We start from the raw sequence: 26,519 nt of genomic DNA on the forward strand, positions 1-26,519 counted from the left end.
CTCCTAAGCATCAAGAGAGGTGCCAAATCATATGAGGTATGATGTGTGTGCTCTCAGAGGCAACCAGAGTCAATGAGGAACCATAGGACTAGAGTTCTGCAAGATAGAATATTTTGATTCAACAAAAACTTTTTAAAAACTTCATCTTCAGGCAAGGTGCGAGAATGTGCAGGAGAAACACCTGTCTCTTTCATTAGGATTGGTTAAACTTCTGGTCCCATCCTCTCATGAGGCATCTTTTTCTTGGATCTTTGAAGGTTCTTTCCATTGCATGGCAAAATGAAGGAACATAATAGGGAAATACATATTATATTTTTTTCTCCTCTCTGCAGAGTCTGAGTGTCAAAGAGGTTGAAGTCCAGCAGATGAATCCCACAAAGTTTGAAATGATTGAAGACCTAGCAATGCTGACTCATCTCAATGAAGCATCCGTGCTGCATACCCTGAAGAGGCGCTGTGCCCATTGGATGACCTATGTATGTATATATGCTTTACTGCTGAAATGTCATGCTGGCACTCATATTGGCAAAGTCTCAGCCCTCTCTTGGATAATAGCTTACTTTGAATTTAAGCAGACTCACATGGGGATAATCCCTGAGGAATGCCCACTGGGAAGGGACCTCGCATTTCCCCAATTTTATTTTGTCAACATCCATAACCCTTTCCCTAGGTTGTCAAGCTAAAGTAAAGGCGTGAGGCTTGGAGGCTGATAGATCGGTGTCCAAATGCTAGTTTTGTCACTGACTAGTTGTTAAGTTTCTTAACTTCTTGAAGTCACCTTATCTGTAGAGTGGGATAAGAATGCTTGGCTCTCCAAGGTAGCCTGGAGGATGAAATCAGAGAATGTAAAGCACATAGTGCAGTGCCTGTCACCCTGTTTGTACTCAGTAGAAGGAATGATTGTTTTCATTATCATTACACTGGTGATGGTTGCTTAGATTCTTTGATTTACTCAGAACCTATTCAACAGCAGCCCTGAATAGATTGGGCCAAAATGGTAGCATTTGAGCTCCATTGCTATGGAAGCTATGGCATGCAGCCAAATTGCTCCTTGGCACTCTGATTTACATGACTATATTAGTTTCCCTTGGATGCTCTAACAAAATTACCCCAAACCAGTTGGCTTAACAACAGAAGTTTATTCTGTCACAGTTCTAGAAGCCAGAAGTCCAAAATCAAATCAAATCAACAGGGTCCTACTCCTGCTGGAGTCTCTAGGGCAGAATCCTTTCTTACCCCTTCCAGCTTCTAGTGGCTGTTGGCATTCCTTGTGGTTGTACCACCCCAATCTCTGCCTCTGCCTTCACATCCCTTTCCTTCTGTGGGTCCATATCCTCTCCTCTCTGTATGTCTTACAAAGATACCAGCTGGATTTAAGGCCCACCCACATATCATTCTTGAGACCCTTGACTTAATTACACCTGCAAAGATCCTTTTTCCAAATAAGATTGCATTCACAGGTTCCAAGGATTAGACCTGAGTGTATCTTTTTTGGGGGCCACAATTCAACCATTATAGTGACTGAGTGACCCAAATGAGCTATTATTCCCTCTCAGTGCCTTAAAAATTGGGTTCCCATTCTTGCTGAAACACAAGCCACCTTCTGGCCTCAAATGCCCGATAGCTGCTCAGCCGGCTATTGGCATCCTCCCTGTCTTCAAAATGTGTATGTGTCAGACATGTTAGTAGTTAGCAGGTCTCCCTGGGGAGGGGTAACCCCAGGTCCCGCAGTTCCTCTAACCTGGTTCTGTCTCTTCCTGTTATAGTCCCTTCTCTGTGAGAATCCGAAAGCTCTCCTCTTTTTAGTTCCCTTATGAGTAAATATTTCAGCAAATGTTATCTGGCAGTGAGAGAGCTGACAGACCTGGAAGTGCTTCTAACCTGCTTTCTGAAATCTCCTCTGATTTTTCCTCAGACATATTCAGGTCTCTTCTGTGTGAGCATAAACCCTTACAAGTGGCTCCTCGTGTATCAGAAAGAAGTCATGGCTGCCTACAAAGGGAAGAGGCGATCAGAAGCTCCCCCTCACATCTTCGCTGTGGCCGATAATGCCTTTCAGGATATGCTTCACAGTAAGTGGCTGCCCTACAAAATGAAAGGTAAAAATATCTGATCTACTTTTTCTCCGTGTCACTAAGAGGTAGGTAGGCATTGTGAGCAGAGCATGGCCTTTACAGTTCCCTAATCACTTGAAGCCTCCGTTTCTTTGGGATGAAATCTGGGCAAAATAGAGCCTGTCTCCTAGGGTTTTGGAGATGATTAGCTCACACGTCAAATTAAGTGAGATAATGCATTGAAAGTGCTCGGCCCAGTGGCTGGCCCAGAGTAAGCCCCCTGTAGATGGCAGCTTTTATTACACAAAGCGCCTGCTAGAGTTTCAGGCACAAAGAAGTTTCTCTGTAGCTATTGTAACACCGTGCTTCTTAAAAGGCTTAAAATGGCAAAAATGTCAACCATTAGTCAGTTATCATTTGTATTTGGAGCAAGAAAATAGGCCTGAGATTTATATGTTCTTAGGACTGACATTCATAGGGGCAAGGGAAAAAAAAAAAAAACTCTTTCTACTCTGTACTATTTAAATGGTATTCTTTTTTTTATCCAACTGAGAGCAAATCCTTTTCCTTGTGTCTGACTTCAAACTGCAACCAAGGAAATTTTGAATAAGTTTGCCAATACGTAGATGCTCTGGCAGAAGAATGTTCTGACATTTTCTTTTCTTTTGTAGATGGGGAGAATCAGTCTGTACTTTTGACGTAAGTGTTTGCCTTGCCTCTTCTTTCTGGCTAGCGGTGAGAGTTTCAGTGGAAACAGACACCTACATTTCACTGGGAATAAAACATAAATTCACTATCTTTGAATTGTTTGCTCTTTAGATACAGAATACCTTCTAGGCAAGAATAAGATACTCAGGAAATTGTCATAACACTTTAGTCAGTGATTACTCCAAATATGGTTCTAGGTAGGCTGCCTCTACCATCTTAGTAGATCTTTTAAAACTCATAGTGCACAAGCTGATCTTAGTCATCTTCTTGATGGAGAACTCCCTGTTGAAATAATCGTTTTCAAAGGTCTGTGGACTGGCTAATTGGGCAGAGAGACAGAAAGTTCAATGGGTATGACCACGGAACAGATAACCTGCTGTTATCTGGGCAGCCACATTGCTGCAGACCAAGGTACATTAAGTAGTAGGAACTAAAAGATGGTGAGACTTGGAGAGAAAAGGAAGGAAAAGACTTCAGTGATCTCGTATTGTATCTAATTTTGATGGGAAGAACACTGGCTGACCAGATGAACTGTCAGCATTGTGGCGGGGGGAGGGGGGAGGCTAAGATTCAAAAGGCCAGTGAAATGCTAAAGTTCTTGGTCTTCCTGTGCAATGGTGGTGTCACCTTGTGTGTTGGGCTCTCCATTGGCTTTAGTCATCTCAAGAATATTAACGGTCTCAGAATCTTAGCGCTAGAAGGATACTTAGTGTTCAGCCCTTACAGAGAAGATCGACTGTTTCCTGGAGTTTCATACAGATAAAGGCAGGCCTTGATCCTATGATGCTTTGGATGATAAGGTTAGCACCACTGTGTTCTTCTCACAACACAAAGTTAACTGGTTATCAAAGGTAAAAGGGAAGTCTAAAACCCAACTTCCTGGTGGATTGATTGGTAGGCCCTCCTCTCAGGGAGAGGGTTGGACCCAACCATGTGGTAGCCTTAATATGTGAAAATCCCTCGAACATTTGGTAATGAGGAGACCTGTCTTTAATTAATAGAGGAGCTCTTCAGCTTTTTGTTAACAGGACACATGAAGAACAGGCTTCCAGTTTTTATAAAATCTTTAATCTTTCTGTACTGAGTTTTGATTTTTGTTTAAAAATCAAATAGTTTTTGAGGTAGTCCTTCCCCTTCTCCCAACCGATTAAATATCTACATTTCTTTAATCAAGTTTCCTCTCAAGTTTTCCGTTTTTCCATAAAACTTTTCCTTATTGTCTTAGCCTATATGGTTAAAATTATTTAACTTTTCACTGCATTTACAATCCAAACCAGTTAACTATATCACTGAATTTCTAATCACAGAGGAGAATCTGGTGCTGGAAAGACTGTGAACACCAAACATATTATCCAGTATTTTGCCACCGTAGCAACCATGGGTGAATCTAGGGAAAAGCCGGTACGTGTCTCGATATCTTGGCAGAAAAGGTGAGGTGGTCCTATCCACTGATCATGGAGGCTCTGCCTTGACAACTTTTGGGGAGAAAAGAGGAGACAAGAGCCGTAGAACAATTAGAAAATTATAGAAAAGTTTTTCCCATCTTTTGCCTCTTGAGAGGATCAACAAATGCTTCAAACCAATAAACCCCAAACATGAAATTATGTACTTTGTTTCCGATTTGCTTCCAGGGCTATTTAGCCTGATCTTTGTTGATTGGACCCTCTGAGAATTACACTTAAGATCCAAGCCATCTTCCCTAAAGGCTAGAGTCATCAGTGTCTTGAATGGCCACTTTTGATATTTCTGAAACCCTTTAGCTACTGTGATATGTCAGACTCCCACAGATACATACCAGTAGAAGTCTTCTTCCTTCACCACAAACTCCTGGATCAAATCCCAGATGCCTGATGGGCATAACCTCAACTTTAATCACATTCCAGGTTCTACTTATCCTCCCTCTCTATTTAATGACTTTTATCTTTGGCGATTTTTAATTTAGCTTACTTTGTTTAGCTCCCTTAACAGGTTGATGGGTTTCATAATAATTTGAGAGTAACTAGACCCTGAGAATTGGTATGCAAAATAAAATTAGATAATGCTGAGTGGGACGCAAAATCAATAAGTTATTGAGCTGTTAGAGCCTCTCATCTTTGTATGTCTGGCATTGTTATTTTGCTGTTTCAATTCAATCCTGGATGCTTCCTGTTGTTTTTGCAAAGTAAGAAGTATATCAAAATAGCAAACTGGTCCATTTTCAAACCATGAAATTTCTTTCCCAACCACCACATTCCTGAATTTGATTGATTTCTTTAGGTATCACTGAACTCTATTGTTCACTGGGTATTATTTCATTTTTGTGTACATTTTAGGTTGTTCGGTGTGTGTTTGTTTGGTCTAGCCACTGGGCCTCATGATAATACATAATACATAACACTTCTATGAAAAACTTTGCTCATATAGCCCTTTTACTTATTTAAAGGATAGTAGACCCATACTATGTAGAAGGGTTATAGTATTTGTACATTTATAATTTTTTTTTGAGAACGAAAGAGTGTGTGTGTGTGTGTGTGTGTGTGTGTACGTACGAGTGCACGAGAGTGGTGGGGGACAGAGGGAGAGGGAGAGAGACAATCTTAAGCAGGCTCCACATTCAATGCACAGCCCGAAGCAGGGCTCAATCTCACAACCTGAACCAAAATCAAGAGTGGGATACTTAACCAACTGAGCCACCCAGGTACCCCTAAATTTATAAATTCTTGAATGCTATATACTATAATCCCTTCCATAAAATGGATCTTTGATGCTGAGTGGAAAACGACATAGCCATGTTGCAATGGGGATGCTGAGTGCTCAATCAGACTTACTCTGTGGAGGTGACCTGCTGAGCACACATGATTCAAATTCAAAATGAAACCATCACTGACTCACTGCTTGGCATGGACCACTAGATTACTTAGGAATTGTAACAAAGAAAAATATAATTTAATAATGCCAAGAATCTGCTGTGTTATCTTAGGATAAATTTCCAGGTGTAAGAATTAGAGGGGAAGAGAGGGAGATTAACAATGGGGAAAATATAAGGAATGAAACTTTTCTGGAAATAGGTAGGCTATGGTACTGATTGATTGATTGTAGATATCTAGTTCCTTTCCCCACTTAGGCCAATTCCAACCAAAAGAGAAGCACTGAAATAAATGAGCTCCCACATATATTCATGGGGGCATTGTAAGACAGTTTCTCACTCATCTATTTTTCTAAGTTCTCATTCCAAAGTAACATTGTATAAACAAATTTGGAAACAGCTTTTGGATCCTATTTATCAAAGCAAGAATGGAGTCCAGCCTAGGGTTGGAGGGCTTACCACCTTATAGAATTTTCCTGAAAACTTTATCTGCTGTATTTCTCTTACCTATACCTCAGGGAACTTTAGAAGATCAAATCAAGCAAGTGCATCCTATTTTGGAAGCATTTGGAAATGCCAGAACTCTGAGGAAATGACAACTCTCATTTTGTAAGTAACATGATTGAGCAGTACATCAGTCTTTCATTTTTAAGCAAATGGCAAAATTCACGTCTGAGCACATAGGTGTAAAAAAATTTCTTGAGCATCAAAGAGGTCTAATATTGTTAGATACCTCGAAAAAGAAAGAGATCAGTTTCATTATTGAGAAATTAAAACTACATATAAATATGCACCAGAAAAGCTTCTATTGTTTGGTCAATTTCAGGAAGACAATATTTAATAGTTCCAAATTCCTTTCCACTCCCAGTAGGGAAGCTCACCCAGCAAATTCTAAGAATGCTTTATATTGTATTACATTTTATAGATTTGAAAGTACTTTCTCCTTCATAATTTCCTATACTCCTTATAATCAGTCAATTTAGTAAGCACTTCCTAGTTCACTTAGTACAATTATTATTTCTACTCTTGCTTCTGGCTCCCCTACCTCTGCATATTTTCCACTGGGGATTTTTTTTTTTTTACTGGGAGAAATCATTTTTAAAAAATAGCTTTTGCTAACTTGCAGTCCCAGGACAGAAGAAGAATTTGAATTTCAAAACTTAGTTTCACAAACCCATTTTATGACAAAAATGAGTGGCAGGGAGCCACTCTATTTACAATTTTACAAGGAAATTTGCAGAAGGCTTCCTGTTTGAATCTTTGGGCACAATTAAATAACAGCCTCATGCTGATGTGGCTGGTTTCCATCCAGGGCATTAGCGCTGCCTTGCCTTCTCTTATATCTGCTTGCGAGGTCTGGCTGCATAGTAGGTGCTAATATTCGTCCATAAAGTGGCTAGATTTGGGATTGGTTAGAATGTGAAGGGATTTTCTGCTGACATATGAAAAAAAGAAAGCTGAAAAAAGAGGGAAAAGGGAAGGAATGGAGGGAAGGGGGGAAAAGAAGATAAAAGAAAGGAAAAAGTAGAAGACAAGGAAGAAAGGAAAGAACGGCAAGTGGAAAGAAAAATAAAGGGGGTCCAAAAAATCCAGGAATCCAGGTTAAATTATTTCACTTAATACTGTGCATATATGCATGTGTATAAACGCACGTATATGTGTACTTACACATGTGTGTCTGTGTGTATGGTTCCCATCACCCTACATTTGTTAACTTAAAGGCTCAATCCCCCTGACTGTCACCACTCTCCTTCCCTTGCCTCGCTGTAGTCCCGCTCTGCCTCCTTCCTTGCACGGGTGACCGCCACCAGCCTGTCATCTGCCTGGCACCATCTTCCTCATCCTGCAAGCCCCAGGTGCCGCTGACGGCCTCCTTAGCCACACCTGGCTTCTGACGTGGGCTCTGTCTCCTTGGGCCGCCTTTCTGCCCCACTAGATCCTGTCTTATGGCTTTTCATGAGAAGAAAGGAAGGGAGCCCCATCTGTTATTTATGCCGAAGTAGTGTTTTAAAGCATAAATCTGATCACATCATTCCTCTGCTTAAAACCTCCCACTGTCTCCTGAGCGCACATAAAATTCAATCCTACCCCTTCCTGTGGCCAGTAGGGCTTACTTGATAGGGTGCCTGGTGCCTGTCTACCTCTCAGACTCTGTTTTCTGCCCCTTTTGCCCACTGAACTCCTGCACAACTGGTTTTTCTTTAGGATTCAAGAATCGCCAAATGTTCCTGTGTTAATGCCATTGCATTAGCCGCTTACACCTAGAATCTAGAAGAGTAGGGACCACACCGATTTTTCTCATGTGATACGTCCAGGGCCTAGTAGGTTTCCTGGATGGTAGTAGGTGCTCAACGAATGTTTGCTGAATAAATGAAAGAATATGAGCAGGTATTATTTTTTTCTCATTTTTAAAGTAAGATCATTGAGGCCCAGAGAGATTCAATTGTACACACAAGAACACACAGCTAGAAGTCGGCAGGTCTGAGACCAGAATCCAGGACCACTGCTAGTCCTGGTGATCATTCTGGCTTCCTCCTAGCATGAACTGGTGCCATCTCAGGCCCACGTTGCATTTTTCTTTTAACTTTAATCACTTTGGGAGTAATGTGTATAATAAAGCCATTGCAACTGTTTGGAATGTTTCAGTAGGAGACTGTGTTTTATGTCCACCCAGGGCAAATTCGTCAGGATGCACTTTTGTGCCAGAGGAAAACAGTCATCTGTAGACATCGATATTTATAAGTAGCCACTGCACTATTTGATAACTTTTCTTCTAAGTTTTGCAGGAACACCTAAGTATGAAGCTTTATCCTTTTCTCATCCTGCAGATTTGCTTGAAAAATCCTGAGTGATTTTCCAGCAGCCCGGAGAGAGGAACAACCACATATTCTATCAAAATCTGTCTGGAAAACAAGAACTTCATGGTAAGTGTATTATTCTGGAGCTGAGGGACGTTCTAAAACAAGAGACAGAAGTCAGATTCTCGGACCTGGAAAAGTGTAGTTTAATAAGTCTCTTGAGAACTCAGTTTATTCATCCTAAAAGGTAAACAATTATTAAACCAATTATAAAACCAATGTTCTATTAATTTTATATTGCTAGAGAGTAAATGTTTTTCCAATTTGGTAGTGCTTGGTGTTTGGAAGTGGGTAGGATGCCCAGAAGGTATAAATGAATGAGTGTGTGTGTGTGTGTGTGTGTGTGTGTGTGTGTGAATGTGTGTAAAAACATTAGATAATTTAAGGCCTTCAGTGATTAGAAGATTAGAACCACATGGGTGGCATAGACAAGAGGCCAGAAGTGGGAGTCACCGCCATGGTGTTTAGTGGTCAATGGGAGTTGTATAAAGAAGGGAGGTTTTGGGAGGGGGAATGAAGGATGGGAAGGGGATTTAACCAGAGTAATGAGCGGAGGGTATTTCCTCTGGGAGGAACAGTGGGTTACAGTGGCAGGAAAAGGCAGGACAAGATCAGGGAGCAGAGAGATCAGGTTGACTGGAGGAAAGGATTTGCATCGAGGAATAGTAGAGATTTTATCCTGATGGTTTCTGAACTCAAGGAATTGGGCGGCAGGTGTGTGTGCATGTGTTATAGGGGTAGGGTAATAGGAGGTCATGATTTGCTGAGGGCAGGAACAGTTAAGCTACTGTGGTGGGCAGGATGGAAGGAAGGCAGAGATCCTAGAGGGAAGGGACTATAGTAGTCCTGGTATGAGATGACAAGGCGTTGTGTAAGGTTGTGTCTGTGGGAATGGGAGAAAGGGGATGGATTCATAGAAGAATAGATAAGTCTTAGCAAGGACCGAATGTAGGGATGAAGGAGAGTGATGAGTCAAAAATATTCCCAAGTTTTATGATTTGACCAGGATAAATGGAATGCCATGAAGAGAAATAGAAAAGTGACTTGTGGGGTAAGAGAATGAACTTCATGTAGTCACTCAATATTTATTGTGTGACTGCTGTGTGTGGACCAGTCACTGCTTTTTTAAGCGTGGGGGTTGGAAAATAAATAAGACAGACAGCTCCCTGCCCTCATGAGCTTACATTCTAGTATGAGAGACAAGAAATAACAAGTAAACAAAGACATATATAATTTTAGAGAATAGTAGGTCTACAAAAAAAGAAAAGCAGGGTGAGAAGACAGTGAATTTGGGCTTGGTAGGATAGTAGGTGGTTATATTTTAGATAGAATGGTTGGGCAAGACCTCTCTGAGAAGGCAATATTTTTGCAGACACCTGAATGAGTAAGCAAGTGAGCAGGTGAGATTTCCAGGAATAAAGCTCCAGGAAGAGGGAACAGTGAGTGCAAAGGCCCTGAGGCAGGAAGGCATTTGGTTTATTCTTGAAATAGCAAAATGGCCACTGAAATTGGTGGAGAGAAGAAGGTAATGTAGGGGGGAGGTGGGCAGGGTCAGATCAAGCAGCACCTTGCAGCCTAAGGCAGAGTATGGGAAGTCTTTCAAAGGGGGGAATGACAAGCTGATTAGATTGCAAACGTCTTGCGTATGAAGTAAACCACTGAGGACAAAGATGCTCCCACAGGAGTGGTAGTGGGATGAGAGCAAAGATCCAGGTGAGCAAATTAATGGGGAATGATTCCCCCCAGCCTCTCATGCTAGATTAAATATGTCAATCATACACTTAGCGGTGTTACACGCCTTCTTCAAAGTGCTTTCACCGAATGGGGCAAGCTCTGCGAACTGGACAATGATTTTTGTCAGGTGCAATTGGTGATATGAACTCAGCAGCCGTTCTTGTTCCCACTTTCCCTCCTAACCTGGAACAGATTTTTTTTTTTTTTTTTTTTTTTTTTTTTTGGCTCTTCCTTTGATTAGCTCTGCCACATCTAAAGTTCTTAGCACACATTTCTCTGCTGTGCAAGCCATCTGACACATCAGGTCCAATGTGGGTATCAGCAGGGACTGTAAAATTTGGGGGAGCATCTCTGTTTACTAATAGAACTGTCTTAAGGCTCTGGGCTGCTGTGGAAAATGCAGGCTTATCTTGAGTTCATTGATCTTCTTGTCTTTGGGGGCTGCAGAGATTGATTACTGTACGAAGACTGACATCTGGTGGTCCAAATTGGGTATTGTCATTCCACCTGCTCTCAACACCACGGGTCACATTCTTTGGGACATTTTAGAATTTGAACTCTTTTTTATTCACGTTTGCCGAAAGAGAGCTTCAGAGTGTCCTGAGGATTGTTACGAGAGAGAGCACGCCTTAGCAACGTAAGGATTATGTCCAAGTTTCCTAAAACAGAAGTGCTTGTCAGTACTACAAAAGAACCAGGTATGGAAAATCAGCCAGGAGGCTGGCCACCCACAGAAGGAGCCAAGGAATGGGGTGATGTGTTATCCCGGAGCCAGCCCCCAACTAGTCTCTACAGGGTCTGGAACATCCCTCCTCCCCTTTCAGTTTAGGGTGACCCTTCTTCAAGGCATGGCTAAAACCCCCTTCCTCAGTCCCCTCAGACGTGAGTCCTCGAAATTCTTGTTCTTAATGCCAACTGGATAGCTCGGTCCTGCATATACCTTCCTATTTTTCTTCTCTTCTTTGTCTATTTTTTTTTCTGTTTATTTATTGTACCCATTCTTGCTATTCAACAGGTTTATGAACTCTAGTGTGAGGGGTCACGAAATGCGTCCTTGTCTCTTGAAATCTTTGACATTTTGCCTACTGCCCTGGGTACTCACTTTAGTACATGACAGTAACAAATAGTGGTGGTTGCCAAGAGGTGCACCCGACCTGTCTACTAGAGGCCTGAAGACCTCTGGGGAAAGAAATTGTTGGCATCTGGACCTCCTATTCTGGAGCATATTGAGTTGTACTCCCTTGACCCATTAGGTCTCTCTTGAACTGGTCTCCTATTTTTACTCCCTCCCTCCCCACTGGTTGTTAGGAGGAACAAGATGCGTGTGTGCAGATTGTGCCCTGCCCGACTCTAGAGAATGCTATTCAAACTGTAGACTATGTGAATAATTCTCTCTGGAGTTGGGCAGTGTACAACCTCTTCAGCTGTACATGGCAGTGTGGGAAACAGGTAATGATGGGTGATGAGGGCATAGAGGTACTAGCTACAGGACTTCGTGATTTTATTTTTTTTTAAGATTTTATTAATTTATTTGACAGAGAGAGAGCGAGAGAGAGCGAGAGAGGGAATACAAGCAGAGGGAGTAGGAGAGGGAGAAGCAGGCTTCCTGCCGAGCAGGGACCCCGATGTGGGGCTCGATCCCAGGACCCCAGGATCATGACCTGAGCTGAAGGCAGACGTTTAACTGGCTGAGCCACCCAGGCATCCCAGGATTTTGTGATTTTGAGGGATTTTTTGGCCCAATGTCAGCTTTGCTCCTTTTTATAGTGAACTCAGCTGAGTCTTGGAGAACATGCAGCCATGCAGAAAGTAAAATTTAATGTCAGGAAGCCATATAAAACAAAGCCTTGAATGATAAAATACTCACTCTTAAAGGGCTCTATGACACTCCTAGAGTGGGATCTAGAAATGAACCAGTATGAAGGTTGAGACCTGCAGTTTTTGAAGTTGTGAAGCAATTGACTTTTACTTTTAGCATCCTCTCGCGCCTCCTCCTCATCTTGTCCCCAGCCCTCCTGACAAACTACTTCCCCCCCCATTTTCCACATGCCCACAGCCTGGTCAACAATCTTCTGTGTGGGCCTTATCTGGCCTAGACAGTCTCCCTGGCCCTCATAGTGGCTCCCAAAAATGCATTCACTGTTGTTTGCTTTTTTTTTTTTTTTACATTCTCTCAGGACCATTCCTCTTGATAGAAAGGAAATTAATTAAATAAAGGAATCTCTGTTTACATGATACTCTGAGGTGACCTCAAGCCTCAGTGCAGTTAAAATTCATTGCTCCTTGAAAATAAATTTTGATAAGGCCCAGTGGGGAAGATGTTTTGAGCTAAAGGCCTTTCAGAGTCCCTCAAACACTCATACATGTGGTCTGTACGTTTCTAAGAGCTACCACTTCAAATTGATTATAGCTGCTGAAGTGAATGGGTAGGCTAGTGCATCAGCCATATTGCTGGTTAGTGAGATGAAGGAGAAGCCCATTAGGTGTCCTTCATGACTTCTAGAAATGATGTGTCTGGAAGCAGGGCGGGGGGGTGGGGAGAGGAGTGCATGTGTAACATGCGGGCCCACCATGGCGCCTTACTCCCGGCCCCCTCCTGAATGTTGACGCCTTCCTCCTCCTGGTCTTATAGACCTGGGACATGTGGGGCTCTTTCCATTCTATTTCCCACGGTGTTTGTCCGATTGTTGGGCCTGCTTGGATGGAAGCAAGACCCTCCTTGTGTCTGTGGCAAAGGAGGAAGAAAATTTCCATCACACTTACAAACATGGGTTTGAGTAGGTAGGTGGCTTAGTCTAACAGAAATACTAGAAACTAGGTTCTAAGTTCAATTTATCACTAATTTGGGCCTGACCGAGTAGTGAGGCTTTCTACGTTTCTATTTTTCTGTATTCCACATACAGAAAATAATGTCAAATATAGCACCTTTGGTCTTCATAACCAGAATGGAAATGATTAAAAATGACCTAATTGACCTATTGACAAAAATGACATAAAATGAAAAGTATATGAACGGTCATAATTTCGAGTGATCTAAACGGATATTCTTGGCAAAACGATTTTAGAAGGTAGTTTGTTTTGTTTTTGTGTGTGTCTGGCTTTTTTGTGTGTGTTTTTTGTTTCGGTATGAACTGAAACATCCAGCTGAAACACCCTTTCACCCTAAAAACACAGCATTTCCTGCACTGGTTAGGTGTGTGACTCCTGTAGCCTCCTTGAGGGAAAGGACCATGTTTTTTTTTTGTGTCCTTACCTCCTCCTCATAGCATACACCTATTCTAGAGAAAAAAGATTAGGTAAATACTTTGATTTGAAAGACATGGAAATGATGTCTGTATTTGAGCCGTGAAAGGACTTTTCATGGCACCCCCATGTCTAGCCTGAGGAAGGCGGTGACATTCACCAGCATAAGGAACCACAGAAGAAGCATAGCTTCGGGGCAGACATGGAAAATATCATAGATTCGGTTTTGGTAGTGTTGGATTTGAGCTACTTACAGCCATCTGCACTGACATGTCTAGTGGGAAGTTGGAGTTCTAGGGCTGGAGCTCAGAAAATAAAGATTTGAGAGTCATCAGTAAAGCCAGGAATGAGCCTTGCAGAGGAATATATAGACGTTTCCTGACCTTGAAAGTCGTGACAGTATTTGACACCACTGATTACTCCCTCCTCCTTGAGAATCTTCCCTCTTCGCTTCTAGCACAGAACCTTCCCTTGTTTCTCCCCCAAATCTCTCTTGTTTCTCCCCTAAATCTTCCCTTGTTTCTCCCCTAAATGTCCCTTGTTTCTCCCCTATTTCTCTGTGGCTCTTTCTCTTTCATCTGGCCTATAACTTTAGAGCGCCCTGGGGCTCAGTCCTTGCATTTTTAACCCGTGGTGACCTCATCTAGACGGACAGCTTTAAAGATTGTTTCCATCTGATGACTTTCACAGTTCGATCACGAGTCCAGATTCTCTCCAGGATTCCAGACTCCTAGCTAACTGACTCTTTTATATCTCAACTTGGTTTGGAGAAGAACCAAATTATATGAATGACTTACAGTGGAATTTACTTGTGACTGATTTTGTTTTTCTATGGTACCACTATATTTTGAGGATTTTGCACAGTGTAAAATGACAGAATCATAGATTGCTATGGTTTAGGCTGTATATACAGTAAAAACTATGGGTTTTAAATGTTTAAGGGAAATTCCTATGGAAAAGAAAGACACGTAGAAGAACCCTTAACAAGGTTAATGTGTATGCCCAAAGTCTTTTGCGATTTTAGTGTGTCAATTTCCTTTTAGTTTACTCAAAAATACACTTTAAAAGAAAAAAAATTCTAGATATTTGTAAGATGGAATTATACAGTATATACTCTTTTCTTGTCTGGCTTATTTCACTCAGCATCATTATTTTGAGATTCTTCCATGTTATAGCATGTATTCATTATAGCATCTCAGGTGTAATGGGCCTAAGACCTGCCCTTGAACTCCTCTGTTTCTCCCACCTTATTCTCACGTCTTTCATCTTCTTTCAAAATCCACGCGCTGAGCACTCCTTTACCATTGCTGCTCTTACTACCCTGGTCAAATACCATCATCTCTCTCCTGGATTTTTTTTAAAAGATTTTATTTATTTATTTGTCAGAGAGAGAGCACAAGCAGGGGGAACAGCAGGCAGAGGGACAAGCAGACTCTCTGCTGAGCAGGGAGCCCAATGTGGGGCTCAATCCCAGGCCCCCGGCATCATTACCTGAGCTGAAGGCAGATGCTTAACTGACTGAGCCCCCCAGGCTCCCCTCTCCTGGATTATTTAGCAGTCTTCTGCTTGATAGTCCTGCTTCCATCCTTGCTCCCTCTGTCTTTAACCCAGCAGCCACGATAAATTAAAAAAAAAAAAAATCAGATGATGTCATTCCTCTGCTCAAAAACCTCCAGTGGCTTTCTACCTCACACAGAGCATAAATGCCCAAATCCTCACCCTGGCCTGTGAGGAGTTATGATCTGTCCTCATGATTGCCTCTCTGACCTCATATCTGACTACTTCCCACTTCTTTAATTTGCCCCTTCCTGACCCACCTTTAGCCACTCAAAATGCCAGGCAAATTTCTACCTCAGGGCCTTTGCATTTGCTCTTCTCTGTCTGGAACATTCTTCCCCCGCTTACTTTCTCCCTCAACTCTTGCTGGTCTTTATTGAAATGTCACCTTGTGGAGGCCTTCCCAGACCACTCTTGAAAACTGTAGCTTTGTATTTTTAAGATTTTATTTTTAGGTAAACTCTACACCCAACGTGGGGCTCGAACTCACAACCCGGAGATCAAGAGCTGAATGCACCACTGACTGAGCCAGCCAGGCACCCCTGTGTTGCCGATACATTTTACCCCCTTTCCCTGCTATTTTTCTCCATGGCACTTATTACCATTGTACATTTCATGTATTTTTATACATTTTACTTATTTTTAAAATTTCTGTCTCTCCCATTAGAATAGAAGCTTCATGGGGGCAGGATATGCTTTTCCCCCCCAGTGATATATCTCTAAAACTTACAATAATGCCTGGCACATCGTTTGAATTCAACAAATTTTTCTTGATAGAAAGTGAGGCATGAGAAAGAACATAAAGAGAGTCTTGGGAAGTATGAACATTTCAGGGACATTTGAATCAATCATTCAAGTAAGGATTTAAGGATCATATTTCTATTAAATATATATTAAATATATATACTGTATATCTAGTACTTGCCTACAGCTTGATCACCTTTGGGCTGGCCCAATTTCTTTTTACTTTTTAACTTTTATAAAATAGCCTCATTGAAGTGTTGTCGACATAAATGTAAACGCTGACATGTATATATGCCTGAGACTGTCACCGTCATCAAGATAATACACGTATCTGCTCAAAAGTTTTCTCATGATCTTTTGTAACTGCCCCCTCTGTCCTTTCTTACTGCTCTGAGTCTTCCCCTCCCCACCTTGGCAAGACCCTTGGCAACCACTAATATTCTTCCTGTCACTATAGATTAGATTGCATTTTCTTGAATTTTATAAGTTGGAATCACACAGTATATACTGTTTGGTTTTTTTTTTTTTTTTTTCTTTTTTCGGTCTGGCGTATTTCACTCAGCATCATTATTTTGAGATTCTTCCATGCTGTAGCATATATTCATAGTTCTGTCCTTCGTTTGTTGACGAATAATCTGTCGTACGGACACACAGGACTTTGTTAACTCTTGATGGACACTTGGGTTGTTTCTAAACGAAGCTGCCGTGAACATTCGAAAAGTGCAATTTGTTTCTGAGATTTGGGGTTGAGGATAGCAGCTTCATTTCACTAAGTGATAAATACAAAAATCAGATCAGCTCCAAGAAACTTCGTCGGGAGCAAGTGTGAGGCATTAAGCGGTTAATGTGATTTGGCCAAGCCCGTTGCTGATGTGCTGCTGACAGCCTGCTTAGCTTCCGCCTGCATTATGTTTCCTGACTAAGTGAATCATGTCAGGAGTCTTAGACACATCAGAGGTGCAGTGCTGAACACGGACGCTGATTTATGGATTCCTTGAAAGACAGCCTCAGCCTCCTAATAGGGAGGATGTGATATGACAGGATACATTGCTAATGTTCCCAGGGCACTGAACCCCAGGGTCTGCCCACTTCCTAGCCTTTGAAACTCAGTCCTGTTATAATTTTACAAAATATTTTTTGTCCTCTGCCCTCAACCGTGTATCTAGGCCAAATTCCTGTTTTCAAAGTTTTGCCAACACGCATTGTCTGTTTTTTTCACACCAATTCAAGCTGCTGCAATTGAATCTGCGTTTGGATTTGGTCTGCCTGGTCTTCTCTTGGGAGACATTAACACATGACTGACAAGTTAATAGAGGGCAAAATTTGATTGCAGTGGGTTGGCTGTAGAATATGGATTTTATTTTGGCTTGTTTACAAGTGTGCTATCAGCTGTAAGAGTAAACTGTGAATATCGGTCAATTATTTTCTAAAGCCTTGTGGATTTCTTTAACCATTTAACTGATGGTTTTCCCACTGCAGACATGCTCCTGGTGTCTGAAAATCCCTCTGACTTTCCCTTTTGCTCTCATGGAGTAGTTGCTCTGGACAGCCGGGATGATGCTAAAGAATTGCTGACCCCTGATGTAAGGCTCGTTAATTATTAACACCAAGTTTGGTAATGACAATGAGAAATGAAAGCATTTCAGATCCTTCTTCTAAAGGGTCCTAGAGAAGTCACTTTCCTACCTTTAGGGGTGGAGGGTGCAAGGAGTCCCTCTAAGTCTGGTCTGTTCAAAGTTGACTTACCTACTGCAAAAGTGCACATGGTAAGTTTGGAATGTGTGGAAAGATAGGAAGACTTTTCAACTCGATGGCAACCACTGTTTTGTTTGGTATCGGTCTTTATAAGTCTTTCTTCTTTTTTTTTTTTCTATTTGGGGTTTTTATAGTTGGTTTGGTGTGTTTTTTTTTAATAAAAGAGCATAATCACACTGCATATACTGTTCAGTGTACAGTTTGCTTTTTTGATTGCTCCTGTAATATAAGCATTTTCAGTGTTCTTACAAACTCTTCATAAACATTTAAATGAATACTTAATATTTTACCAGACATTTGGCCTGTAGTGTAGTTAGCCATTCTCCTATTGTTAGACTCAAAGATTTTCTGTTTTGTTTTCTACTGCGGTAAATATCTTTGTAGGTAAATGCTTTTTCTGTATATTAGATTCACCTTATGCTACATTCCCCAAAGTGAAATTACTAGGCAAGGATTATGAATTTTTTATAGTCTCTTGATACATATGCTAAATTAACCACTAGAAAGATCGTACAGATTTCTACCCTCTGGGAGTGTGTGAGAACACACATCTCATCACGTGCAGCCGCTTCTTAGGGTGCGGTTCTCCGGTGCTGTGGTTTTCTCTTTTCTGAAACACTTCCCTTTGAATAAAGTTGGGGGGATATAGGGGAGCCCCCAAAATAAGCAACCCATCAGATATTGGTGCTACTTTCTGCCATAACGATGGAAGGCAAAATAATTTACCTCATAGAGCCAGCTAATGATCAATGGCTGGAAGGGAGAGGAGGGGAGCAGGGCATCGAAGGAAAGTCCTAAAACTTCTGGAAGTTAAACAAGCCTTCCTAATTCTCTTTTAAGGGATAGGCAGACTGTGGGTGACCAAGTGCCAACAGGGCTGATCCGCACTGCTTTGAACAGAGCTGTCACACCTCGGGCTGTGGCGATCTGTTTCATTCCCTTTGACAGCCCGTGGAGTGTAGGGAGGTGTGACACGCAGCGGGGGTGAGGGGCTTACTGCAGCCATTAGGCAAATGAAGATATGGCCATCTGTTTCTCTTTTTACAGCAGGCCATGGACATCTTGGGCTTTCTTCCTGAGGAGAAGCGTGGATCCTATAAACTCATTGGAGCCATCATGCACTTTGGAAACATGAAATTTAAACAGAAACCCAGAGAAGAACAAGTGGAGGCAGATGGCACAGAAAGTAAGAATCACTTTGAGGCCATGGCACATACTCTCTTCAGTTCCCCGACCCCAGGCCTGCTCCCTTTTCCTGGCAGTTACCTCGCCTCTCGGTTTTTGAAAATGTTGAAACTGATCAGCAATCTCCCTTGATTGCTGCTCCTCAAAATTATTCTCTTAACTACCCTTCTGATGTATAATTCTTGTATCTCAGAATGAGAAGCAGTCCTTAATTATTGCCAGAAAATTTGCTAAACGTGGGTAATAGAGGCTTGACAAGGAGAGAGCCCTGCTGTCAGCACATAGCCCGCTGAGAAAAACAGAGACAGGAGCAAATTACCAGAAGATGTATTAAGTGACATAATGGAGGTGTGGACAAAGATCGTTAGAATTCCCGAGGTAGAGTTTCCATTGGGTTGAGACCGCAATGGCTTCATCTCCCTTTGTTTTTCATTCACATGAAAAAAATCTGTAGTCTTGCCTGTTTACCAAAAAGATCTGAGGCGTCTTACATTGAATGATCTGTCTAGAATGAACATTAAAATAGAAAATCACAATTAGGAAAAGAAGAAAGCATAGTTATTGTAATTATTTCATTTAATATTAAACTTCCTGGCTACTAAAACACAAAGGAGAAAACCCATTCATTCAAGTCTTTCAATAAATATATTTTTTTAAATTTTATATTTTCAGTTGTGGTAAAACATACATAATATAAAGTTTACCATTTTAACTGCTTTTAAGTGTATAGTTTAGTGATATTAAGTACATTCACAGTGTCCTGCAACCATCACCAGTATCCATCTCCAGAACTTTTTCATCATCCTAAACAGAAACTCTGTACCTATTAATAACTCCCTATTACCCCCTTTTCTTAACCCCTCTCAACCATTATTCTGCTTTCTGTCTCTACGAATTTGCCTACTCTAGGTATCTCATGTAAGCGGGATCCTACAGTATTTGTCTTTCTATGTCTGGCTTATTTCACTTAGCCTAATGTCTTCAAGATTCATCCATGTTATAGTGTGTGTCAGAATTTCATTCCTTTCTAAAGCTGAATAATATTTCATTGTATGTATATTTCACATTTTGTTCCATTTATTCATGTATGGACATTTGAGTTGCTTCTACCTTTCACTACTGTGATTAATACTGTTGTGAACATTGGTGTTTAGCCCAGAGAGGGACTTGCTGGATTAAATGGTAATTCTATGTTAAAGTTTTTTGAGGAACCATACCATACTCTTTTCCATAGTGGCTGCATCATTTTACATTCCCACCAGTGATGCCATAATGTTATCAATTTCTCCACGTATTTGTCAACATTTATCATTTCTTATTAAAATTTTTTTTTAATAGTAACCATCCTAATGGGTATAAGGTAGCCCCTGCTACCAACTCTTCATTTCTCAGTCTTTAGTAAATGTCAGCTGGATTCTCAGTTGCCCTGACTCTTAGCATCATCCTAAACTCCTTTGTCTCTGCCTTGTTGTGGCTACCTTTAAATATACATAAAACTCATCACGGGCACCTGGGTGGTTCAGTCGTTAAGCAGCTACCTTCGGCTCAGGCCATGATCCCAGAGTCCTGGGATCGAGTCCCACATCGAGCTCCCTGCTCAGCGGGAAGCCTTCTCCCTCTCCCACTCCCCCTGCTTGTGTTCCTGCTCTCGTTGTCTCTGTCTCTGTCAAATAAATAAATAAAATCTTTAAAAAACAAACAAACAAAAACTCATCACTACTTACCATGATCATGTCCAGTGCTACCATAGCCTGAGCCATTGTTTCTTACCAGATTATTACAATAGCTTCTTTATTGGTCTCCCTGTCTTCACCCTTGTCTCATTACTGATAGTTCTGCACAGAACAGCCAGTGGTGATCCTTTCATGCTGTAAGTCAGTTCACGTCTTCTCTTCATTCTAGACTCATCAATAGCTCCCATCTTACTTAAACCCTAAGTCCTTTTTTTAAAAAAAAGATTTATTTATTTATTTGAGAGAGAGAGAGTGTGTGTGTGTGTGTGTGCACACAGAGGGGGAGGGAGAGAGAGAATCCCCAAGCAGACTCCATGCTGAGCGCAGAGCCCAAAGAGGGGCTCAATCCCAGGACCCTGAGATCATAACTTGAGCTGGAACCAAGAGTCGGACACTCAACCGACTGAGTCACCCAGGCACCTCCTAAACTGCAAGTTCTCATCATAGCCTCCTTGTCCTCTGTGATATTTCTAAATCTCTCTAATCCCATCTTCTGTGATATTGTGATTTATAATAAAAGAAATTATATTTGATCTTTGGTCCAGTTTTTGATACAGAGTTCTTAAAACACTTGGAATTTTTCTAAGTGGTGAGAGCAATACAGGTGATTTGGTTATGTTAATGAGGTGACTTTTGGACTGTAGCTAAGGATGGCGGCTGGTCAGTCAGTATAGGAACTAACTGTGTGGTTAGACAGATGGAACTTTCAGTCCCACCTCCAACGGGGGAGAAGAGAGGGCTCAGGATCGATTTCTATCACCAATGGCCAATGATTTAACCAGTCATGTCCTTGAAATGAAGTCTCTATAAAAACCCAAAAGGACAGGTTTGGAGAGCTTCCAGGTTGGTGAACTCATGAAGATTTGGGGAGGAAACTGTACTCTGCACTCTTTTCCTGTACTTTGCCCTCTGCCTTCTATTCCATCTGGTTGTTCCTATGTTATATCTTTTTATAATAAATTGTTCCTATGGTAAGTAAAATGTTCCTCTGAGTTCTGTGAGTCCCTAGCAAATTAATTGAACCCAAGGAGAGGGTCACTGGAGCCATGAATCTATAGCCTGTGAGTCAATAGCCCAGGAGACAACCTGGACTTGCAACTAACATCTGAAGTGGGGGAGTAACAATCTTGTAGAACTGAACACTTAACCCATGGAACCTGATGCTGTCTTTGGACAGAATTGAGTTGAATTATAGGATACCTAACTGGTGTTGCAGAATTGCTTGGTGTGGAATCACCCACCCACCCCCACCGACCCCTATCCTCAGAATAGGGTACAGAAGCTTCACCTACCCTTTCTCCTTCTCTCATCCCCTTCTCTCAGCCCCACTAATCTCTCCGCTCTTTTTAGAGCATGTGAGCACTCCTGTTTCAGGACTTTCTCACTGACTGCTCTGTCTTTCTGGAGCTCTTTTTTCCTAGGCATCTCCATGGCTTACTTCCTCCTTTTATTAAGGTGTCCTCTTAAATTTTACCTTATCAGAAAAGCCTTCCCTGACCACTCCCACTACCTTCCTATCGCTCTCTATCCGCTTATCCTGAATACTTTTTCTTTGTGTTGTTCATACAGCTTTTTTTTTTTTCTTAACTGACCATCCTACACCTCAATCCCTATCAGATGTAAACTCCTTAAGAGCAAGAACTTAATTTGGTGTGTTCAGTGCTGTGTTTCTAGGTTTTAAAACAGTGCCTGGCGCCTGGTAGTAGATAGTCATTTCTTAAAAGAATCCTACTTACTTAGGGACAATCACTGTTAATGCCACAGGACCTATCTTTCATGTGTTTTTATAGTTGAATATGCACAGGGAACCTTTTAAAATATATATGTTCATACTCTTCAGGTTCCATACTAGAGTTTTTCACTAAATTATATGTGAACATCTTCCTTCTTTTCTGCAATATCTTTTTAGATGGCTACAAAATGTCCCATTGTATGGATAATTAGTTTAAATATCTCTTATTAAATATTGAATTTATTTCATCATGAACAAATTTTTGGTGAACATCCTTACAGATTCAAAGATATATATAAAATTTTCTTAGAATAAACTTCTAAGAGTGAATTTTTTTCTCAAGCTGCCCTATGTTATGTGTTATAATATATGGGAATATGTTATATTCCCATCACCAGCATCTGAGAGTAACTTTTTCACTACGTTCACTAATATTAAGTTATTTTTCTATTGTCAAGTAGCCAGCTTTTGTTTTATACTTAAATATTAATAAAGTTAATTTTTATGTTACCTATTTGCGTTGTTTTGTTTTCGGATTTTTGTTTCCATCCTTGGCCTACTTTTAAAATTGAAAACATTTTTGTTTGGAACAATTGACATTTTCTTACTGATTTCTAAGGGCTGTTAACATATTAAGCTTTGGTGATTTTTTTCCCCAGTTAACCATGGAAGGAGGATTGAAGGAGCTGGACAGATGGAGAAGAGGGTGGAAAGGGAGAAGGCACCCAAACCGAAGGGGGCATTCTTGCCTTTGCTTCTTTCTTGAGTGCCAACCCCACATTTCTTTCTACTGCATAATCTCCTGGTATCCTAAACTGCATGGCTAAAATGAATACCCTCTTCTCCTCCCATGTGATGTCTTCCTGTTGACTTCTCTGCTTGTATTCACGATGCTGCTCCTTCCTCTACTTCTCAGGGCAGAACCCTCTTGGTCATTTTTCTGTCTTTTCCCATTTCTTATTACCAGTTTAGACCATCAGCGCCTTGCATGTTGGCATCTTGCAGTGGGTTCACTTTCTCTCTACTCTTCCCGCTCTGATCTGCCTTGCACACGTGCACAAAATTAATCATTGTGAAGCCTGATTCTATACCATTTCTTTACTAAAAGTCCCTTAATGTTTCCCCATTATTCAAAGATCACCTTGTAGTGATTGGCGTCAGAAGTCTTCTGTGACCAGAAATCGCTCGCTTTTCTCAGTTTATTGCTCACCCCCTGACTTCGTGGTCCAGTCTTTGACCATACCAGCTCTCTCCTACTGCAATGCCTGTAAGTCATGCTGTTCTGTCTCAGAAATTCTTGTTCTTCTTGTATTTGCCTATCAAAACCCTTCTCATCTTTCAAGGCTCAGATCAAATACTATATCTTTATTGAAATATTCCCTGGTCAGGCAGTCCAGAAGGGATCTCTCCTTCTTTCATACTTTCATAATAATTGATTTCTTTGTCTCTGATAAGCAGTTGTTTTACTGACTTGTTATTTTTTTTCTGTTTTATTTAGTCTCATGGATTATAAACTCCTTGAGTGTCAAATTTCTTGTCTTGTTTATCTCTCTTGCTACAGGATCTAGCACTTAGGCCTTTCACTTGCACACAGCAAGTGATCAGTAAACTTTGTTTAATAAATTAGGGAAGTGTGAACAGCTCAGAAACAATATTATAACTCTACATAAAAGGTAACAGTTGAATGTCATTCTTTTAACCCCTCTTCCACATTAGCCAGGTTGTGGATTGACAAAACTGGATTCTGTTCCTTTCTTTATATCTGATTGTTTACATATGGGATTGAACTAGGATGAAATTATAAGGTTGGAGAAAATTGCCTTTTGTTTTCCTCTACCGCCTTCCTTGTTTTCAGGTAAAGTCAGACTTCATTCTATCTTCTTGACTTAAAAAGCACTTACTAGGGGAGCCTGGGTGGCTCAGTCAGTTAAGCGTCCAGCTCTTGGTTTTGGCTCAGGTCATGATCTCAGGGTCCTGGGATCGAGCCTTGTGTTAGGCTCCATGCTCAGCGCAGTGTCTGCTTGAGATTCTTTCCCCCTCCCCCTTCCTCTCCCTCCCCCTCCTCTCCTGCCCCTGCTTATGTGTGTTCTCTCTCTCTCTCTTAAATAAATAAACTAACAAAAATCTTTAAAAAAAATGTATTTATTAGACCTGGCTACCATTCTCTAGAGAGTAGCTCTCAAACTCCGTTTAACATTGGACCCACCCAAGGAGCTTGAAATTTCTGGAGCTCAGGCCTCACCCAGACCAATCTGTGTAGGTACAGGCATCATTGTCTGTTTTGACATCTTGCCAGGTGACCCCAATGTGCACCTAAGTCTGAGGACCACTATAATATGGACTCTGTTCTCAAATCTTCATGTATGTCAGAATCACCTGGGGAATATGATAAAATAGGCCCAGATCCTAACCACCTTCAGCAAGCCGAGTCCTTTGGGCCTTTATGAGCTCTCCAGGCTATTCTGATCCACGCCAGTGTTTGAGAACACCTGGTCTTGCTAAACTATCAGACAGCCTAATGAAAATCCACGGGTTTATTCACAAGGTCCTAGGGCGTGATGGTGGGAATTTCATAAAGCCTCTTTTGAGAACACATCAGGTCATACGATGAAAATGTGTTTACAGACCTTGCTGTGTTCATAATAAACATTTCCTGAATGTCAGATGGATATTTATTCATAGACGTAAACTATTTTCACCTTGGTTGTGAAACTTGGTGCAAATGAAGTAATTTATTTTTTAGAACAAGATGACTATTGTTTTCTGTCTAAACAAAACAAAACACAACAAGAAACCGGAGAATGTGTAATGATCTGTAGGATAAATGCAAAGTATAATACTTCTCTGTAGATACTTGGCTCTCTCTGGAGTGGGTGGGAAATAATTCTGTAATGTTGGATGCTATTTCTGTTAGAGCCTAAGGTGGGATATTGTACAGAGAATTTGGGTTTCCTTTGTTCATGGATAAAAATAGACTTAAAGGACTGTCCTTAACACTGGAAAAAGGAGGCATGAGTTTGTGGCTATTATTACCTGTATTGTCCATCTGAATGCTTCCAAAGCTCAGAAAACTGAACTCCTGTCTTTTTTTTCCTGAACAGATACTGTGGAATTGTTCATTTTTCACATTGTTGGTTAGTATTCATTTCCACTCAGATTGATCAGGCACATTACATTTCTCTCTTTCTTTTAGATATTTTCATTCTAGCTTATGTGCTCTTTAAAGTCCCTTCCAGTGCAAAAAGGCCATGATTCTGATCCACTGGATTCTCCACTTGAAATAATCATGCTTTTGTCTCCAAATATGGCACTCTTAGCACGGATATCTCAGCATAGGATGAACACGTCTGCTCTACTTTTGGTTTTTCCATTTGTTTTCCCAAATAGGCTTTGCGTTTTGAAAGGTTTCATAGCAACTGAGTACCTGGGCCATTATCACTGACATAGAGTAGGTGTGTAGCTTGTAGAAATGTGTGTATAATATGTATTGATTTTAGTTAACAAGCAAATAAACATTTCAAGCTTTTTAAGCCTTTGTGAAAATTTCAAAGGCCCACAAAAGGAAATGGATATAGATAATAGAAATGACATATTAGCTGTCTAATTGTTTTTTGTTTTTATCTTATTCCCTGTCTGTTGTTATTGCTCAGGAAATCTTGTACTTTTTAGTGAAGTAAGGAATGACTGCATTTCCTTCTATTGTAAGACATTATTTTACAAAGTGACTATATCAGATATGCTAGCATATATCAGCATTCATCAAAAAATGTAGGATGCGTTTCAGATGAATGAAATATTCCTTTTATTTGATAGCTGAAGAAATCTACAGTTGGAAATGTGCTTATAACTTTTTCCTGTGGTTTTTCTCTTGTACTATTGTCATTTTTAAAAACACATGATGTGATACATGCTTATTTACTCTTTCTGATAACACTCATTCTTCCCCCACTTTCCTTAGCAAATGGAGGCACTGTTTTAGAATAATGCCATCGTGTGGGTTGTAAGTATTCCTGTTGGGCAGCAGAGGGCACTATGGAGCAAACAGAGACCTCACAGGAAAAGAAAGGTTTTTGATAAATACAAGTGTCCTGGCTTATGTTGATTATTGGTGGTTGTCTTGAATTATCAAATTACATGGCCCAAGTCTCCATGTCATTGAAAGAATCTACAGTACATATGTGGAAGGGAAAAATAGGCAAGAAATAAGGGTGAGATTTTCCATGTCTGTAAGATAAATATTTCTTTTCAGAAGAGGGCCAGTATCAAGAAGTAGATTCTTTTTGTAACTGAGGTATAATTCACATGCCATGAAACTGACCGTTTTAAAGTATACAGCTCAGTGAGTTTTAACATATTCACAATATTGTGTAA

The 26,519-nt window shown here is 40.8% G+C and overlaps 1 protein-coding gene across 1 annotated transcript in view; it reads left to right on the forward strand.

The window, feature by feature from the left end:
- The first annotated feature begins 365 nt into the window (after nucleotides 1-365).
- Nucleotides 366-26,519, forward strand: part of MYH15 (myosin heavy chain 15) — a 138,584-nt gene continuing 112,430 nt past the window's right edge. The window contains 11 exon segments of the mRNA XM_027587172.2: nucleotides 366-476; nucleotides 1,916-2,072; nucleotides 2,726-2,753; nucleotides 4,070-4,167; nucleotides 5,374-5,382; nucleotides 6,121-6,197; nucleotides 6,199-6,216; nucleotides 8,282-8,345; nucleotides 8,436-8,531; nucleotides 17,223-17,326; nucleotides 18,546-18,684. Coding sequence (XP_027442973.2) covers nucleotides 366-476; nucleotides 1,916-2,072; nucleotides 2,726-2,753; nucleotides 4,070-4,167; nucleotides 5,374-5,382; nucleotides 6,121-6,197; nucleotides 6,199-6,216; nucleotides 8,282-8,345; nucleotides 8,436-8,531; nucleotides 17,223-17,326; nucleotides 18,546-18,684 — 901 coding nt within the window.

Source organism: Zalophus californianus, chromosome 1 (assembly GCF_009762305.2).
Source record: "Zalophus californianus isolate mZalCal1 chromosome 1, mZalCal1.pri.v2, whole genome shotgun sequence".
Taxonomy (NCBI): domain Eukaryota; kingdom Metazoa; phylum Chordata; class Mammalia; order Carnivora; family Otariidae; genus Zalophus; species Zalophus californianus.